The sequence below is a fragment of the Teleopsis dalmanni genome, chromosome 2, assembly GCF_002237135.1.
Source record: "Teleopsis dalmanni isolate 2A chromosome 2, ASM223713v2, whole genome shotgun sequence".
Classification (NCBI taxonomy): Eukaryota; Metazoa; Arthropoda; class Insecta; order Diptera; family Diopsidae; genus Teleopsis; species Teleopsis dalmanni.
Window position 1 is genome coordinate 118,213,161 of NC_051847.1, and position 21,897 is coordinate 118,235,057.

General features: G+C 28.9%; 2 protein-coding genes across 2 annotated transcripts; both read left to right on the forward strand.

Moving 5' to 3' along the window:
• Positions 1–6,560: 6,560 nt before the first annotated feature.
• LOC119680642 (cardioacceleratory peptide receptor) lies at positions 6,561–12,310 on the forward strand (the record flags this gene model as incomplete). The annotated part of the gene is given in 5 exon segments (XM_038093566.1): positions 6,561–6,696; positions 8,962–9,159; positions 9,523–9,783; positions 11,420–11,696; positions 11,799–12,310. Coding segments are annotated over 5 exon segments (1,092 nt in total), but the record flags the coding sequence as incomplete, so codon positions are not given.
• A 7,785-nt stretch (positions 12,311–20,095) lies between these two features.
• On the forward strand, positions 20,096–21,699 carry LOC119675550. Its single transcript, XM_038086756.1, has 3 exons — positions 20,096–20,232; positions 20,288–20,432; positions 21,589–21,699. Exons 1-3 carry the CDS (start codon positions 20,102–20,104, stop codon positions 21,697–21,699), a joined length of 387 nt encoding a protein of 128 aa, XP_037942684.1. The 5' UTR covers positions 20,096–20,101.
• The last annotated feature ends 198 nt before the right edge of the window (positions 21,700–21,897 follow it).

Genomic DNA, 21,897 nt, shown 5'->3' on the forward strand with positions numbered 1-21,897 from the left:
ATTTGTCGGAATCAAATGCCAAGCTTGACTACAGGCTACTTGGCATTAAAATTTGTGGGTGGTTTTTTTTTAATTAAAGTTGAAGCTAAAATTTTTAAATTATTTTAGTACTATTCTTGTATCCTAACTCTAAAACAAATTTATGTATATAGAATTCTTTTCTTATTTATTAAAAAAGTTTTGCTATTAAATATGTTAAGCTGACAAGACAAGAAGTGTTAATTTCAAAACAAATTTACACAAAAGTAAGTTTTACTTAATAAAGTTTAAATCAAGCGAATTCTAAAGAACACTCGTAAGAATGAATAAAATAACTAAATATAAAATCAGATAAATTTTATTATAAAAAATAAGGAAATTTATTTAAATAACTGCAAAGCCCAGTACTTACATACATAACTCGTACCGAAATTCTATAAAAATCTTTACACAAAGCGAGCTGTAAACTGTAAATATTACAGCATGAATATGAATGTGATTGGCTATGGCATGGAGTATATATGAATAAAGTAAGAAATCATAAATAAGAGCATTTCCGTTTCCCTTACTAGTTCTGCTTTGCTTCTTTCGATACTGCTACTAATGCCTTTAAGTTCGTTTTACGAGTAAATATATTAACACAGCCACGCGCCTCTTCACAATTTTCAATATAAAAAACTGTAAAACAAACCAACGAAGAGAAAAAATACTTACTATGGAGGCATTGGTAAATACGCACTGCAACGATACCAACGACACCAACGCCACCAACGACACCAATGGCATTAACGTCACTATGGGAAAACAGCTTCGCACAAACCACACACAAGAAAGCCATGGCGTTGTTTAATAAAATTAATGTAAGGCCTTCATTTCTCTTTTCGGTTTTATAATATTCAGAACTTTATTTTTTCTATTATGCCCACACTAAGCCAATTTTTGGTGGCCTCATTTCCGGTCAAGATAATGACGTTAAGTGGCGCTGCCCATGATGAAGTTGATGCTTATGCTACGACAGCTGCTGCTACTGCTACTGTTGCTGCCTATGTTAATAATGATGATTAGTGCGAACATAATGGTGGGCCCTTGTGTTGCGCTGATAAGTGGCGCTAGTAAATAACATTATTTCTCAAGTATGGCTAGTGTTAACAGTTTTGTTGTTGTTGTAGGTTAACAACCATATTGGACTTTCCTCCACAGCAAATAGTAATAAAAAAAAAAAGAAACAATATTTCGAAATTGTATTAGTATTTTTGTCCTTTTTTTAGTTTGCAGTGCCGATTGTTTTATTTATATTAATTCTTTGACTTGTGCGTCCTTGGGAAAGTTCAAATATCCCTGCCTGCTGTTGTTTCATTTGTTGTTGTTTTATTATTGTAATATGATAGTTGTTTTTGTTGTTGTTGCAATTTTTATTGTGTTACATTCTTGAATGTAATTTAAATTTATTAGCTTTTTATATGCCCATTGTTATTGTTTTTTATACGTAATAATTATGAGTTATGTCAACAAATTGGCATTTGTGAACTTTGTTAATATTTTTTAGCCATAACAAGTCCATATATAATACATAAATTTTTGTGTTTAAGCAATTGAGTTAATTTACCATAAGTAATGTAAACTAGAAATGTCATTGTGATTCTTATAATATAGGATAAAGCAAAAAGGATTTGATGTATAAAAACTATATTTGAATTTGACGGACAATAAAACTCTACTCAGATTTCGTCTAATAAGTTCTCTTTTAGGATATGTAAAATTTTAAATAATATGCAGTATAATTTACAATTCTTCCGTTAATACTGTTTATATCGATCATACCCTATCGTAATTAATTGTAAGGAAGTGGTTTGCTCACACTCGTTTCAGAACTTTTTCTCCTTCTGACCAACCTATCTGCGAGAAAGCGGAGTAATTACGAATAATTGGCATGTGAACAGTCTCTATCATGCATAAAGCAATGAAATCGCGGAAATAGTGGATAAAATTTAAAAGGATTTTCGTGTGATGAGTCACATCAAAGCTTTAGATCAACTACTAATCTGTTTTAACCACAGATACCTCATGACCGGCCTATCACCGAAAAGGTCCTAGAAAGTGTGAATAAGGTTTAGAATGGTAAAATCAATTTTAATTTTTTATTAGAGATACTGAATGGTCGAGTAGCTCGTAAATTGACTGAAAAAAAAATAATGATTGATGTTCTATTAGCGAATAGCTGTTGAAATAAAATGTAGTCGATTCAGTAAGAACTTATAAAAACGGATGATGAATGTACGATACTATTGTGTTAAAAGACATTGAATATACTGTAACTTTCTCTTAAGAAGTAGTTAAGAAAATTTCATCGAGAATATGAAATATTTATTAAAAAAATTTAACTTTGTTTTTGACGCGTTGACATAAGCTTGTATAAATTATAAAATCAGGTGTTTGTAAAGAAAAAATGTGTCTCCATACATATAACAATCAGTATTGGTCGCAAAGAAGATAAAATGTATGTTAACTGGGATTGTAATATTATAATTTATCATGAATCATCAAATGGATTCACATCTCTAGTATGGAAAATAACTCCGATTAAAGAAAAAAATTGAAAAAAACATACGATTCAAAGAAAAAATATTGGATTGAAATTGATTGCCAACGTATAAGTACATCATTCTTACCTGACAAGACTATCCAATAGATCAGTTGGCGGTATTTTTTTTTTGTTTTATTTTTTAAAATTTTTATTTAAAAAATAAAACAATTTTTTCTTTTAAAAAGTATTACATAAGATTACCGTTTTGACCGAAGTGGGACTGCCAGTGCTACAGCTCTATTGTTTCAAAGCATTCTTACGCAATACTATAATTTGTTTTTAAGTTTGTTATTAAAGTACGTTAAATGGATTGTTTAAAATTGAATTGAGTGACTATCAATAAAACTTAAATATCTCTCATTATGCCAATAGACTTCTTCTTGTACGGTGTTGACTTTTAAGTCCTAGTCCAATCAGTCGTTCATGACATATCATGGAACATGTGTTACTATACGTAACAGTTTTAATTGGAACTGTGAACTTTTACATTTGATTTTGTTGTGGATTTCCATAATAAAATATCAGATATGCATATAAGTTTAATTACAGTTTTGGTGGTCAAAAGTTTTCATTGTAGAAATTGCTATAAAATGAGGCCAAGCAATAGAAATCTGTTGATTTAAGTATCATCTATTTTTTTTGATAAAATGTAATGTGCCAGATAGCCCATTTGTATAGATGTATCCCAAAATACTCCTAAAAAGTTTAAAATAAGTTTATGGTACCTAATGTATTTTAGAGTTAGATAGTAACTTTTTACTTTTAAACTTGAATAACTTTTAAATGGACTTTCAGTATTCTGCTTCCGTTGTTTTTTTAGAAAATATAAATATATGAAAATATGCTCTGCACTTATTAAAAACTTATACTATACACCGCAATCTATTAATTCGTTCAATTACTTATCGCTCGTAAGATTGAGAAAATATGTTTTCAATAACATATAATACTCTTATAATAAAGTTTAATTTGAATCGGGTTACATCAAATAGAAAATTCAATTTGAAATACTTTAAATAAAACTCTATTGTTATTATTGTAGAAAAGGCTTCATATCCACTTTATACGAGTATTAACTAGTATAATTTAAAAAGAAATAAATATAATACATTCCGGATAAATTCACTATATCATGAAAATAACAAGAAACTCGTAAACAGTGTTGTACAAATACTATAAAAATAGTCGTAAGCTTCAAACCGGAAGTACTAAAAGGATCTTCTTCTCAAATCTGTTGTATAAACAAAAACATATAAAGAGATTTAAATGACATCAACTTGAAAATGACAAAAATTTTATATGAATTCTAATAAAAACTCTAGGATATACGAATTTTAGTAAATAAAAATGTTTCTTAGAAAACTTGAGCAAAAGATAAATAGTATAGCTTCAAGCGAAGAAAAAAGAAATTCGTAAAAAATTGCTAGCATAAATCTATGCTGCAAAGGCGTGTCAGGCTGCTATTTGTATAGCTGATATGTTTATACGTCATGTCTTATAATCATATGTGTTTATATATACTTATCTCTTAAATATAAATGCGCTGTATAAGAGTCGTAAATAGTCGTATATAGTCGTAAAACAATATGTCAAAACTTTAGTATTAATTTTCATTTCAATATCTGTTTATTCGAATTTATCTTAATTTTGTTGCTCATTCCAACTTACTTTGTAGACTGCAGTGCCTCTGAACCCATTAATTCATTTCAAATTTGAAACACATGAAAAATTTTAGATATCATTGCGTTGTATTTTTCTTTTGTTTAATATTTCATTTTTTCATTTTTAAATTCATGAAAATTAAATGAAACTTTCATGCATAAATCAGCTAACACGTCCATCAGTATTCGCCGCTGTTGAATTATTGCGAATTTTTTTTATTTCCGCCCGCCATTACCATTTTTCATTTGATGTGCCAATTTATTTAGTTTACTTTTTTATTATCATTTAATTTTCATACAAAAAAGGAAAATAATGAAAATGTATATCATAAGGATGCGTTATTCCATGCTGTGTAGTAAATTTAAAAACAGAGCAGTTTAGTTTTTTATGGCAGCTCATTTGCGCGCCAACGGCATAAAAAATGCAAAAACCGCCAATAAATTGGAAACAAAAAGATACAAAAAATGGGAACATAAAATATATTTTGGCATATTTTCTTTTTCCGGCTGATGAATTTATTGTAGGTTACGCCATTTGCAAAACGTATGCCGATGAAATGATTTATACACTTTTAAAGCGTGAAAAATTTAAATGAATCAGTTTTGAAAAAACAATTTTTTAATGCTAATACCATTAATACAGACATAATAATTATTAATCACATAAAATAAAGTTTGTTATGTACAGATACTCGTATATTGAAATTTATTATAAATCATGTTATTCTCTATTTTTAATAATAAAAATTGCTGTTGTTTCAATTAAATAAGGTCACTAATATGGAATGAGATTGCAAACAGAAATATCTCTTCACACACTAAATAACCTCGTTATGGATGACATTTCGATTTCTAAAGGCAGCAACAGTTGCAAAAACAATCTAAATAAAAGAATCTGTTTAATGTTATTAACATAACAGAGCTTGAAAAATGTTTACAGAAAAATTTAGAAAAATATATGTAAAAAAAGATTATCGCTATTAATCTTTATTAAATCTTAAGTAATTATTAATGATAATTATGATAACTATGATAAGTAAAGATGTTAAAATTATTTGAGCAATTAACATGTTGCGAATATTCCAACAACATTTTTTAAAAGGCAGAAGCTTTTCCGTAAAGCCACTTATCAAAATCAATTAATCTCTAATCAGAAACATTGAAATTCTATGTTTTTTCTCCAATTAACGACTAATGTTTATTAACATTTCTGCGGTAAAAGACAAATAAGTTATTTGATGACAACTTTTATGATCATTAATAGGCAGTGAAAATAAATAAAAATCCTGCTAAATATTCATTATCTCTCGAATCTTAGACCATGATAGAATGTTATGAGTCAGTTCTGCTAAAAGTCAAAAGTAAGCAAAGCATCGTGGCTTCTTGGTAAAATATAGATTATGCTAAACTTTGTAAAATCTACGCTCAAGAAAAGGAAAGTGACAAATCTTTCGCCTAAATTTTCAAATGAAAGGAACGTTTCTTGCGAAAATGGAACCATCTAAACGTCTTATACCGCATTAATATATAATATCCCGATTAATAGTGAAAACCAATTATTTGAAATGATTTTAGATTTAGAAATTATATATTTGTTTCTATTTAATATAAAATTTCTTTTTACTTGTTATTAATATCCTGTATTATATCTCTCATAATTTGTAATATTAATTTAACTGAATAAAGCTTACACCAGTAGATTCTTTATTTTTTAATATAAAGAACATGTTATGGTCTTAAAAAATATTAAGACCATTACTAAATAAGAGTTCTGTCGGATTAATAAATATGCTTCTGTCACATAACTAAGTCCTATTTTTTTTATACCGCAAAGTAGTGGAACATCTACAAATTAGAGTCTGTTTCATTATGTAAAAAAAGAAAGCTAATTTAAGCAGTTTTGACAAAAAATCTTCTTTTCTCCTGGCGTAGTCTTTGCCGATTGCTATTTGCGGTTGCATTATGCGCGGAGGAATACTTGCCAAATTATTGTTGTGAAGATACTGTAGGTCTTTTTCCCGGGACAAATATTTTAAAAGTAAAAATGAGATCTGAAAAATATGAAAACATGGTAACATGGTAATTTTTAACAAACTGCAACTGATACATATGAATATCTCGTTTTTTACAGTTAAAAATAAAAAATATATTAGGTTTTCGAGGATATTTTTAACGCAAAACAGGAAATAGCGGAAACCACTTTCAAAAATTTTGCTGATTTTTATGTAACAAATTTATAAATTAAAAATTATAATATTAAATTTTCTGGCGCATAATTGATTTTGTTTACCTACTTGTCTTTATGTATGAGCTTATCCTTTCATTCTCAATTTCAGACCGAACAATTTGCTGTGCTGTGGATACTCTTTACTGTAATTGTACTTGGCAACTCTGCTGTGCTCTTTGTGATGTTCATGAATAAAAATCGAAAATCGCGTATGAACTACTTTATAAAGCAATTGGCACTGGCAGGTGAGTTCAATATCAAAAATAATAAAACCTTTAGTGTATAAATGGAGTCAGCATTATTAGTGAAATACAAGCGCTACTAAATAGATCACAATATAGAGTAAAGTCCAATCTAACACCTAGGTTGAATGAAATTTAAGAAAATTGTTGTTTTGTAATTTTTCTAATATATAATATCTCTAAACGATATAGCCTGTGTATCTATAATTTAAAACTTGTCATTATATATCACTGTTCGTTCGTTTCGCGCAAAAAAATTGGTTGAATCTATGTAGATATGGATATGCTCTTAAATTGGACTTTTGAACTTAAAATCAATAATGCCCAGTTTTATACCTAGGCAGATATTTTCAGTTTTAACACTGAGCAGACATATCCATTTTAAGCCCACAAACAGCTGAAGTCTACCCAACAGCTTCTACAGTAATCATTTTAGGATATATATTTTTTGGTTAGAGATGGTTTCAAAGATAATTGTTGAAATTGTGACCTCAAGGCCGTGTACACTTAATAGTCTGGCTTTTAAAACTATGTCTCCAATAAATCAACTGAAACCTCTAATAGCCGATTTTATTAAAACGATACCATTTTTTCTCAGCATTGACCTAAACGTCCCCTAAAACTATGGTATAACAATAAGGCCACTTCTTAGTAACTTGTGAGACTGACTATCTCTGTTATTTATCATTTACCCTTGATTATTGAGTAGCTGATCTAGGCACTTTTTAGATATGTTAGCAGTATCAGATGTTTTAGCAGTATCAGTATCAGATGTTTTAGAACAGAGAATAACAGTGAAGAGTATTGTTTTCACTTACATGAATTTTTAAAGAGATAAGTAGAAGAGTCGCAAAATGACTTTCCTCTTATTTTCAAAAATGTACATTCCGAATAATTTAAATTTGCCATTTCAATAATAGTAATTGCCTAAAATTTTTAAGAAAAAATCATCACTTTTTTACTTTAATTAATCACTCCTATTATGTATATTTAAAACCGAACTCCTATGTGATATTTTAGTTTTAACATTATTCTTAATATTTCAGCAATCCTTTTTTAAATTAAAATAGCAAGGTTATTATTTCTATAATTATAATGAAATTTTTTTTTTTGAAATTTAGAATTATTAACTAATTAATCAGAATTTAAAATTTAAATTAAAATTTCATAAAAATTTTATCTTAAATACAGTTATTACTATTTTAGAAATCTATTTGAAATATAGAACGTCTTGCTTCTTCATCCTTATCAAACGCCTTCATTGCAGTTTTAATGTGAAGTGGGATTTGCAAAATCATTGCCAATCGTGATGGTTCTGCGCCATTCTTTTTGTTTCAAATGTCGCCTTTCTTCTTCTTCTCACTATCTTTGAAAAGTCACACTCAAATATTGGCATTAAGAGTCCACCAGGTCTTCTTTCTTTAAGTATTCCAGTACGTGTTTGACATTCTTGATTACAGCATTCTTGACACATCACCAAACCATTAACCGGTTCTCCACTATATTTGTTTTGTTTCTATTCCTTCATATTTTTTTACCAACTATTTTCCTAAAGTACTTATTTTCTACAGCTTTACTTTGCTGGACTGCTGACTAACTTTTTACTCTACCGAATAGAACGATTCACAAATCTAAAATATATTTAAATTTAAAACACATTTTTTTCTACTTCATCTAAAGGATTCTATGGTTTCTATGTGTCTATTATTTGAAATACCATAATTTGAACAAATAGATATAATAATATTAACACTGCGAAATCAATAAGCATAACATAGCTGTTATATAAATTCTATAGAAACAATCTATAGAAACAAAACTATAGAATTATTTTAAATTAAGTATGACTCAGATCAGTACTATGGTATATAGCACACAAAATTCGTTCCAGTTTTTAAGTTGTCTTTATAGCTCTATCATATGACGATAAGCATGTTTGTAGTGTTTTGAACTGATATGACCGTATTTCCGTGTATTGTATTTCATAAATTTTAACACTTTAAAACACTTGCTTTTATATAAAATAATTTAATACTAAACACGTGCACCTTCTGGGTGTAATTACTTTAGAGAGCAACTCCCGAAATCATGTCCATTATTACAACAATTTTACATCGAACATGTTTACATACAAATATATTTATTGATCCCTGTACAGTTAAACGTTTGTACTTTGTAGATACTATATACAAATATACGTTTCTATATGTTTGTAAAGTTTGTAAAGATATAAAATGTATTGTTCTTTCTCTTGTCTATTGCGTATAGATCTCTGTGTTGGTTTATTAAATGTGTTGACAGACATTATATGGCGTATAACAATATCCTGGCGAGCTGGAAATATTGCTTGTAAGGTCATACGCTTCTCACAGGTGTGTGTCACCTATTCCTCAACGTATGTGTTAGTGGCCATGAGCATTGATAGATATGATGCCATAACACATCCAATGAACTTTTCCAAGTCATGTAAGTGTGAAATAAAAACAAAAACAAAAAACACACCAAACACTAAAAATGAAAAATATGCAATAAAAACATTAATTTTTAATAAAGCTTTTTGGTGAATCAAAGAAAATAAAATTAAATTTCAAAATGTAAAATAAATATAATAAAAATGGATAGTACTTATTAAAAGCTAATAAAAGTAGCCAAGCAATAAGAAAAAATGTCTTTTGAAATATATGATAATTTAAAAGTAAAACACAAAAAAAAACGACTGTTTAAAATTAATAAATGTTAAAGCTTTTTAAATTTCGAAATTATGTTATTTGAAACACAATAAATTAACTTTGTTATTTAATATAATAAATGAATATTTGAATTTTTCAGGGAAGCGTGCTCGACATCTTGTTGCCGGTGCTTGGATTACATCGGCTATATTTTCATTACCAATACTACTGCTTTATGAAGAGAAACTTATACAGGGTCAAACACAATGTTGGATTGATTTAGGCTCTCCAACTGCGTGGCAAATTTATATGAGTCTAGTCTCAGCAACTTTATTTGCATTTCCAGCATTAATTATATCAGCTTGTTATGCCATTATAGTTAAAACAATATGGGCTAAGGGTTCCGTATTCGTACCGACAGGTAATTAAACGAAGCTCAATGTGCTTAAAAATAAAAAAACAATGAAATATTTTTCAATATTTATAATTACACTCAAAGTAACCATAAATTTATAAAGTATGAAGGTAGTTTTTAGCATCAAAAGTTTTGCAAAAGTACATCGCTTTTCGAATAAATGTATGAGGATATATATTAATGAGACCTAATATTTGCCTGATTTAATTTTAAAACATTTTTATTTTACTTATTTTTACTTATATTTTCACTTATTTCTTTAAATTCCTTAAAATATGGAATATTTTCTGACTTTACATGACACCACAAAAATCGTATAATAGTAATTCATTATGTCTCTAATGTCTTGCGCCTATGTGCAATGCATCATGATGAATTTTGACATTATTGTCACGTCACCGTATCTGTCAAAACGTTATAACAACGTTCTAGTTTAACGCTTTACACGTTTTAGTGATCTATTCGATCACATCGATTCTAAATGGTGTCTTTGCGAATAATAAAATCATATAATAAATATTTTGGTACGTAATTTTTTACGATTTTCCGCGCGGATTAACCAGAAAAAAATGCATCAATCAACATAATTCGACATTTAGTTACAGTAAAGTGATGGTTCAATGAGTTTGAGCGTGGTCGTCGTTTTCTCCACGACGAATTTCGTGAAGGTTATCCAAGATCGGCTGTTTTACCAGAAAACATCGATGCAAAATAATTGAAATGGATAAGCACGTTATGTACCGAAAGATAGAGCCACCCTTAAGCATTTAATTTAATATATACATTTAGCTATGGATTCCCCTTATAACAATTGCATAAAGAAGGCACGTGTTGATTGGTGCAAGGAAGAATACGGCCATGGTAGCTCAAAATTCGTCTACGACATCGTGACAAGTGATAAATCATGAATTTACGCCTATAAGCTTGAAAACAGCAGTCTACTGTTTAAATCTTCAAAAGCGAGTAGTTCCCAACAAAATTGTTAGCGGACCGAATAAATCCAAGCAAATGGCCGCTTGGATCGGTCATGTCGCAACTATACCACTTGAGCAACATAGAACGGTCAATGCTGAGTGGTACACAACCATTAGCTTGCTGAAAGTCTTCGGAAAATTCAGAAAAACCAACCGCTAAAGGAAGATCATCCGCCACCACAACAGTTCGAGCTCCCACGCAACAATCAAATAAAAGAGTTTTTCCACACTCAAAAGGTCAAATTGATTAATCATCCTACTTACATTCCCAACTTGGCACCCAATGATTCTTTCTTGTTGCCAAATATTTAGAAAAATGCGTGGCGAGCATTATTCTACGCCCGAAAAGGCCGTTAAGATATTCACAACCCTGGTTTTGGAGACACCAACATCAGAGTGGTAAAACTGGGTCGAAAGTTATTTCAATCGAATGCAAGAATGCATTGCTTATCATGGAGTATATATCGAAAAACAATGAAACCATTTTCACAGATTATCCACTATGTTTTCATTGTTTGGCGAAAGACTTCCGTTGTAGTATGATAGATCATTTTTCGCGAGTACTAAATAATTTTTAGTGATAATACTGGAGTTGTATATTAAAATTTTTACAGATTTCAATTGAAATTCATAATTTTTTTATTAATAATTAACTTTAAATTCTACAGGTTACGGGAACCCAGCTACAAGACGTGCTAGTTCACGCGGCATTATACCTCGTGCCAAAGTCAAGACAGTCAAGATGACTTTTGTGATTGTTATAGTATTTATAGTTTGTTGGTCACCTTATATAGTATTCGATTTACTACAAGTATTTGGACAAATTCCGCAAACACAAACCAACATAGCAATCGCCACATTCATACAAAGTTTAGCACCACTTAATTCCGCTGCAAATCCTTTAATTTATTGTCTCTTCTCCTCTCAAGTATTTCGTACCTTAAGGTAAGTCACTTATGCTTTTATTAAAATTTATTCATTTCAATTATTCTTAACAGTGTTATGAATTTATTTATCTATTGTTATTATTATTATTATTATCCTCAGTCGTTATCCACCTTTTAAGTGGCTTACTTGCTGCTGTAAATCCTATCGTAATAATTCCACACAAGCACGTTGCAAGACAACTGGACGTCGCCTACATAACAGCTGTGATTCCATGCGTACGCTGACCACCTCGCTTACAGTATCGAAACGTTCCAATAAAGCAGCACGTGTGGTTATCTGTGAACGACCCAAAGATGCTTTAGCCATATCGGAGGTATGATAACCAAAACGAATGCAGCCAAGTATTTCGATGCCACATAGTAGCAATAAGCAAATAAATGTTAATTTAGTTTAAGGAAAAAATTTTTAAATTAAATTTATTGTACAAAGTAAATACTTTTCTGAACTTTTGGCTACAAATTCTTATAAAATGTATAAAATTTTTTACTCAGCCCAGACAATAAAATACTGCAAAAGAACTTACGAATTTTCGCCACACATATATACGCATACACGAGTATATACTGGTAACATATATTGTATTAAAAATAAAGCAAAATTATATTTTAAAAAATTAACTAAAAATTAAATACGTACATATGTCACTGTGCTTTTATCTATAATAAATATTAATGCTTAAGATTAACTCAAAGCTTTGCTATAATATGTATGTAATATATTAATGCAGATATAAAAATTTTTTTTTTAGACTGAAAACATATTTATTGCTCATTTTATTAAATAAAATTTATTTGTTTAATATTTTAAATATTAAAAATAAATATTTAAGCATGTAAGATAAAAAATAATGTTACTTCTTTAAGCTATTTACATATAGTGTATATAATATGCATTCTGTGAACCCAAATATTTTATGGGAAAGCAACTTATTTACCAAAGTAGAGGCTAACTTTATCTAATAACATTTACTCAACAGATCTCAATATTAAATGAAAACAAAAATTAATATATAAATATCTAATATATAAAAAATTGAATTTTTATGTACATACATTTATATATATATATATATATATATCTATATATAAAGATTTGTGTATATAGTACATGCATATACTCATATACGCACATTTAAAAATAAACTTAATAATATACGTATTAATTTATTTATATATGAATACAAATCGTATTCTACAAAATATACTAATTTATGTAAAACAGTTGTTGTGAAACGTGTCCTAAAAAATAATAACAAAATTAACTAAAACAGAGTTTATTCTGAATTTTATTTTATTCTAAGCTAAAAACATTTATAATTTACTTGAAAAAAAACTATCTGAAATAAAGTAAACAGAAATATGGAGAAAATTATACATTTAGTTTTATTTGCATAGATACGAGTACATATCAAAATAGTACAAGGACGAAGGCTCAAATGTTCAATGATGAACCAGAAGCATTCTGACTGGCAACAGAAAGTATAAAAATAGAAGGAGCCAAAATTAATTAATGTGCATAGACTACAGCATAAATTTGCTTACAATAAATGAACTAGTTTAGCTAATTTGATTAGTTAACGTAACAAAATCCTACCAAATACAAATGAAGACCATCAGAGACTCATTCATTCTTTATAAAAAAAATTAAATTTATTTTTAGATAATAAAAATAGCTACTCAAATATAAAAGGAATAAACTATATATTTTTCCTTTTATTTCTAATAGTTTAACAATCTATTTACTTTCACTGCATTTGAAGCCCCAAAGATATTCGAGCACTAAAGGTACATATTTTTACTAGTTTTTATAAATCAACTAATACGAGTATATATCTTTTTAACTAAGATGAATTAAAAATATGTATTTAATATATGTATATAACATGTATATATAGTTTCCTTATTTATTGGAAATTATTTATTAATTGTTTATTTGCATCTGTTTGTAATTAATTTTTTGAGACTATGTTAACTATGTTAACTGTTGTGATGAGAAAGCGATGAACTTTGGAGAAAGATTAGTATTTCTGATATATTTTTTATTGCAAATAAGTAATTCAATTGTCAAATAAATTATAAATGCTTCAGTTCAGTTATCATTACGTTCTTAGAAAAGCACCGCTATAAATCCTATTGTTAAGTTTTGAACTACATGAGAAAGGTTTAGTTAGTTAATTTATTGATACAGGCTAAATTGTTTCTGCTTTCTTCCCGAAGAAATAACGTGTAGTCAAATAGAGTTTAAAAAAAATAATAGAAATTGAAAAGTTAGACATTGAATGTATAAAACAATTTTTTGTCCTCCCTAAACTATTTTAAGATGGTAAGCGCTTAGTGAGACAAAATCCAGTGTTATTTAGAATGGTTACCTGCCTAAAGGCTCAAAACTTCTGTATTCCAAAAAACACACGACTCAAGATAATGCGCCAATAAACGTCCCAATAGAATTTCAAGGAATGCGGTCGAAACCAATTAAAATTATGTGTTTGTCATAACTTTCCCCTTGGTAAGAAGCGAGCCCCATTGAACCTCTGCTAAAATTGGGTTACTGCAGACCGTATGAATACGGAACTCCACACCATATGAAAGTAAAATACAATAACTCCACCCGCGTAAGTTTGGGTATTAAGCACCACGACACTGTCAACCTCAATTGGTCAGTACAGACGAAGCTGCAGGGTCTGATCATCATGGAACCAGATTCATACCTCCGGTTTGGTGCCGCAAATGAATCTCACTAAGTACCATTCCCACTACTACAGAGTCGGAATGGTGCCAAGATTTTAGTAGCCTCTTACAACAGGCATGTCTTACCTCGGGAATATTCTAATCCCTTACCCATAGGGGAGACGCTTAGTGAGACAAGAACAATCAAATATTGTTAATATTGACCATTAATGCCTAAAAAACTGCATACACTAGTTTCAAGGTAAATAGCGAAAATAATTGACTCTATGAAAACTGTACATTTATTTAAATGTAAATAATATAAAAATCTCATATTCATGTAATAATAACATTTGGTTCATTTAGTCTGATATAGGTATTAATTTGCCAACATAAAGACATTTCCATAGCCAGTTGCTCTCTTCTGTGGTACTTTTTATCCACATCGTGAAGAGTTTAGATTACTCTACTTATGTTTCAACATCAGAAAAAATATGAAACCTTTAATTTGCAATAAATTTTGAGATAAATGTATTTTAAATAGTTTCAAGTACATGACTTCTGTGTGGCCTTATTATGTCACATATTATTTTCTTTTATTCTTTACATATTTTTCAAAACTTTCTGTCATATTTATTTTAAAACTATAAATGCATATTTATCGTCATGATTTAAATATTTTTCATTAATTTGTATACAAATCATAAGTAATTATTTCGGTTTAAAAAGAAAACATTACTACTCTAAATTATGTAGTTAGAAAATTTTTTTCTAAATATAAATCATGCCCCATTTTGTTCTATTTCATTTCTAATCTACAACAAAAATGTTAATGATATTAACTTCCATCCGCAGTAGAAAAACGTAATAAAATTGAAACATTTCTTTTTAGGCTTTTATCATTAAATTTAAACTTCAGATAAACTTCGTAAAGTTTCGGTTGGATGCCTTAATTATTCATAATAAGAGACAGTCAAACTGCTTTTACTTCACATTATCAGATCTAATCTCCCACCAATAAGTGGGCTTAAACGCAAAAGTCTAATGAATAAACAAAGTTTTTGTGGCTTCATTAATTTTAATATTATTTTGATGACTCTAATAATGAACACATAAATCCACCAATGAATGCAGTGGCTAAATTAATGTGGGTCCGTCTTAAAAAGCTGACTGTGGAGTAAATTATTGTAAATATACTTTTGAAGAAGTATAGAATTTTAAACACTTTGAGGTTGCGTTAATTTACTTTTGTTTTTTGTTGTATTTTTAAAACACTGAAGTTGACAGTGCCGAGCTAAATACTCACTTCAATTCTTTGTTTTAAGAATCAAAACTGTTGATTACATTTTTTTAATATACAAAACTTTATAAATTAACTTTATTATTCTAAAAAAAAATGTGCTACCGAAGTAAGTTTAAATGAGATTGATATCCATTCGATTATGACAGGATTTGAAGTTATGCAGAATAAAAATCAAACTAGTCCAATTTAAATAGAAATGAAGTTCTTGTTTAAATTAAAACAGAGTCTTACCGACTTTTTGACAAGGAGTAAGGAAATAATATAAAATAAAAAATATAAATCGGAACAGATGGAGACAGATCGTGAGGGAGGCCAAGCTTCACAGTAGTGCCAAATAAGAAGAAGAAGAGAAAAATAAATAAATATTTTAAAATATGCATAAAGTTGTAAAAAAATGTATTGAGTTCGACAAAATTTTAATTAAAAAAGTAAATTCTACGAAAATTAATGCAAACATTGCTTAATTATTCGCCACCATCAACCAAATTTTGGGTGGAACCCAAAAGCTCGCACAGGTACGCCAGCGTATGTGACCTAATGTTATAATAATAAAATATAACATCTTTCTTCTTTTTCCTTGCTTTAACTGCTTTATTTACAGGAGTAGAATTTTTCCTATAACAGATAAGAGAATCTTCTCATCCTCAGCTGTAACCATTTGATTTAAGTATTAATCGATTACTTTTCTTTCCCACAATAATTCTCAAAATAAAAAAATGCTAGTAAATTTTTTACTACTAAGTTGACGAAGCACATAAAGTATCAAGTATCTTTTTTTAAACAATTTACCGCAAAAAATTTAAAACAGCTCTATAGTTGATGGTGTTATGAATGGTCACGATTTGCTTAAACTGATCCCATTATTCAATTCACTTTCTCGATAATTAATCGAAAAAGCGAAAACCGTTTTATTTTTAACCAATTTTTTTCTAATATTTTTCAACTAGTGACTTTATGAAACGGGTGGTCAAATTTTTGCATGATCAAATATCTGAAGAAAAAAATTGATTATTAATGCATAATAATCAGGGTTCAGCGTCATTATCTCTAACCGTAAAAACGTGTTTGGTTGATTTCAAAAGTGATCATATAACTCTGATCGGTCTATTCTGGATTACTAAAAAGTCGCCACTGACGAAAATATCGAAAAGATGCATAAAATAATCTTGTCCTCTAACAAAAATCAAAGCATTAGCTAAGAGTTTATATGCTGATATTGACATCACCTTGGATCAAACACAATTTCTAACTTTCCTAACAAAAACTTTTAATTACCAAAATTGTCTTCATTTGCAGAGAAAAAAGCCTAATAATTTGTGTCTAGACACGGTTTTCAAAGCTAATAATTGAGTTCAGAAAGCACAAATTTTCATAAAATAGAGAAGTAATATCCACCATAATCACATATTTATAATATCTTAACACAACACATTGTTTTAAGCATTAAAATGGTAGGAATATTAGGAACTATATCCAAGTTATGGAAAGAGATTATGTTAAAAAATAAACAAAAAAAAATGTTTATGTCATCATTAAAAGTAAAAGTTTTTAAGCACTTCTCTTATTGAGAGTGAAAATATTCTTAATGCGAAAGATGGTGAATGATAGATTGTACTATAGTGTTGTACTATATATAATTTTTAAAAGATCACTAGTATTTTAACAAGAAACTCTTCATTTTAAATACCATTATCAAAGGTGAGACTAAAGGACATCGAGATATGAAGAACCTGTAAAACGTCGAGTAGAACTTCCGATCATTTTAAACACTTACACAATACTGTTTCCACTATTTGGATCATATTGAACTGAAAGAAAGCTGTTCAAAGTAATATTATTAGGTTTTAATAACGTTAAAGTGTCCAGGTAAGTATAAGAAACCCTCTGAAAAAATAACACCATAGATATCATAAAATACCATTGTCCCTTTTCATAATAAGTATTGGTTGGCAAAAATTTTAAGTAGGCAAACCCTATCTTTTGGGCTAAGAATCTAGAATTGATATAATATAGAGCTTTGACAACGGAAACTGAGGTGTGATAAACATTATCTGCAGAGTTTCAAGTAGTGATATTTTCCTTCTGGCTGTATGACCCACAGCTGTTGAAAATATAGAGAAATGAATAAAATAAATCTTTGCTTAAAATATATAATTTCTTAGAATTATAAAGAATAAAAGATATATTTTCATTATTGTAATGGAAAATTATTCAATGTAACCACAATTTTTTACCATTTCATGTATAAAATGAAATAGTATATACTAAATATTGCAATAAATACTTAATTTCCTTAGACGACGTAGAATTTAATTGAACTTAATTTTAATTATAAATTCCTTAAATTCGTTCAATACTCAATTGAGCTGGCAACTTCTGCAACCTGAATACGATACCAAAACGGTTCACAAGTATTTCTGGGTGATGTTAAAAGCTTAATTGAAATTCCATTTGCCAAAACAGGAACAATGTTTCGTACTTAACGCAATCAAACATAGCTCAGCACAATGAGGGAAGGCGCTGACAAATTCATAAAAGACTATTTTAGGTTGCATCATGTCTACTATAGAAAACGGAAATAGTTTTCAGTAATGTTTAATTAATCCTGAACGCAAAACAATAGCAACAATCAAACGGCAAAGAATAGCAGCTTTTTAGAATTCGAAACCATAGTAAGGAAGCTTGCTATTGCATGTATCTGTCTATTTAAAGATTGTATTAAATGGACCACTGAAAAAATATTTGAACAGAAATTGAAACCATTCCTTTGTACACTCCTTGGATGATAGATATCACGGACAGTCCGCTTCTTAACGGACGCGGATTATTTAGCACCAAACCACCGCTAATTCCATCAGTTATATATATATCTATCATAATTTCTGACTTAAACATATAAGTTCTATAAAGTTTTGTGAAACTGTTGCAATTCTACTTTAAAGCCATTTAATATATCTATCAGATCTTCATACTTTATTCATTGCTCTATTTAAATACAATTAGCATTTCGCCATTATTCATTGCTTTATTTAAATGCAATTAGTATTTCGCCATTGGTATTAATCTATTACTCCACTTGTCGAAATTTATTTATTTAGTTATTTTTTTATTAGACAGTAATGAATTGCAACAAAAATCTTTATATATAATTAATTCAATTTCCGAACTAATATAGTTGGCATTTTCAGTTATCAAGCGAGCGTGAAATTACTTCAAAATTTCAACAGATTCAAACTTCTAAGCCTTGCACTTGCTTAGCACAGTTCATAAAAAAAGGACTAATAAACTAAAGATTTATTTCTTAAGACCAATTATGATGGCTATTTGGCAATAATTGAACAGCTGTCACTTACTGAGTATATTGACCCCAAAAAACACTTTGCCTTTCGAAGTGTCTCTCACGTAAGAACGCATGCCATAGCGTAGGTTTTCACTTGCCAGTTTTTTTGGCATATCATAGCGATCTACCAGAATTTCTGAAAAATATTCTAAAAGGTTAACATGCTAATTGATGCTTGATTATCTGTACAGATGTAGATATGAGTGGCTTTTAACCCTTTTGTAAGGCTGACGAACACTGACCTGAATGGCTAAACATTAGGAATTAATATTCTTTCTATTAATATTCCGCTCACTTTTTAGCATGATATAAACAACTAAACCAAATCACAAATACGAATTACGTTCATATATAATATATATGATACACATGTATATATATACATATATAATATAGTTTGGTTTTAAGTTCGCAAATGATTTAGAACCTTCTTTCTGTTTTTAAAACAAACAACGGCATCACAAATATGCACTAAAAGGTTAGAAGTAGACGATTCTGCATTATCCACATACAACATACAATATTATGACATTTAACAGAGTGTGGTAGCAATAACAACAACAACGCTATTTCAAATTTTAGTAACAAATTATTTATTGATAATATATAGGGTGTTTTTTAGCTGCATAAGAACTTATAATAATAATTCAAGACAAAAATATTGTTGGAATGAAATTTTTTTTATTATCTAGTAGATAATCAGGCCTATTCTGAATACTCCCAGCGAAAAAACTCCCTATTCCCACGCTGTTCCCGAACACACAGCTCCCTTATTCTGAATCGCTAGGGAGACAGCAGTTTCGTGAACAACAACAATTTCAAATTTGTTTTGTTAAATTTTGGCAACCATGCCACTTTTTAATGACGAAAAGTGAGAAAATGAGCAAAACAAAAAAACAGTTGCGTATCATATGTTGATTTAAATGTTAAAATCGCATTATTTGTTTGCTGCACAAATTATTAGAAATAAATATAAATAATTTTATAAGTGATTAATGAAAAACTTTTATTTTAATGAGAAAAATAAACATATAAAAAGAATTGTGCAGTTGTTGGTGTTTATTTATATAAAAAATTTTTAAAAACTTTAAAAATGCATTCAATTGCATTTCGAATATTAGCGGAGGATTTGGCTCAAGAACATGAGCAAGAAATTTTGAAACAGAGGATCAATCGGAGAAACTTGAGAGACGCAGCAAATCCACTTGAGCTGCCTAATTTCTTGTAAGTACAAATGTAAATTTAATTTGGTTTTAAAATAAACTTTTTTTCATTATAGATTTCAAAAATATTACAGAGTAAATAAACCAGCATTTATTTACCTGTTAGAGGAACTTACTGAGGAACTACAACCAGCAAAGAAGCAGTTTGCAGTTGCTCCAATTGTGAAATTGTGCGCTTGTTTGCGTTTCTTTGCTGAAGGAGCTTATCAGACATCAGACATTAAATATCACATTAAAATATATTTGAAAAATTTATTATTATTGGTTACTTAAATGTTAAATTTAACTCTTTTCTAAATTTTTAACTAATTAAAAAAAACCTTACGTTATGATATCAATTCTGCAATGTCTTTATTTTCAAACATTCACTGCTTTTATATAAAATTTGAGTAAATGATAATTTACTTTTTTTATATAATTAGGATAGAAATGTCCTTTATGCTTCAATTAATGAACTAATAATAGTTTATACCTGTGCAGATCTTACAATAAAAAAAAAGCAATGTTTTACCTGCACAAAATTGCAGTTTATTTTAACTTATTCTAGGAATCCATTTATTTCAGAATTTGGTTTCCTTTCATTTTTCTATTGTTTTAAAAACAATAGTTAACACTTTAATTAGTGGAAAAAACCCGTGTGAATAAAATAAATAAATAAAAATTTAAATATTTCAAATTTGTTATACTTTTATTAAAATAATAATTTTAATAAAATATATTAAATGAAAATTTTGTTATATTAAATTTATTAAAATATATTCGGAAAACTAATCAAAAAAAAAACTTTGAAAATATTAAATTTATTGTAATAATTTTATTATAATAATAATTTTATTAAAATATATTCAAAAATCTGATCATTTTCAGTTAATTTTATATTAAATTAAACCATTTTTAATACTTTTTTAACTTGTCTCCCTAACAATTTGGTAGGGAGAGAATTTGTGCAAAATTGGGAAAAAACTCCCATTCGCATGCGATTCAGAATAGGGGAATTGGGAACAGGGAACATACCAAATTTATTCAGAATAGGGGAATTGGGAACAGGGAATAAACTCCCATTCCCTTGCGATTCAGAATAGGCCTGAATATCATGACATTTATTTTTTGAATATATTTTCTGGCATATGTCCACCGCGGCTACGAGTTACATGGTCCATTCGATCAATAGTAGCATACATTTTCCAATGCTTTAAGAGTTGCTGGTTTGTCGGCATAAACCAATAATAACATAGCCCCATAAAAGGTAAACGGGTGACGTTAAATCGCACAAATGAGGCGGCCAGTTAACAGAACCATCGCGCTGTATGGAAACTTGCGCCATCTTGTCTTCAATATTTAACTAATTAATTTGTAGAAATTGTTGACAAAAATTAGTCAGCATGGTTCGATAGCGCTCGCTATTCACCGTAACGGTTGTTCCGTCATTTCAAAAGAAATAACGACCGATGATGCCGCCAGCGTGTAAACCGCACCAAACAATTTTGATGGATGTTATGGTGATTCGTTAACGGCATGATTAAGGATTATCTTCGCTGTATATACCGTAATTTTTCTTAATGACATATAATCACTAGACCGATTATGTTGACCGCAAAACAGATTTAGTTTTTTCCAAGTAAATTTCCACAATTTGGAAGCATTGTTCTAGCGTTAAACGATTCAT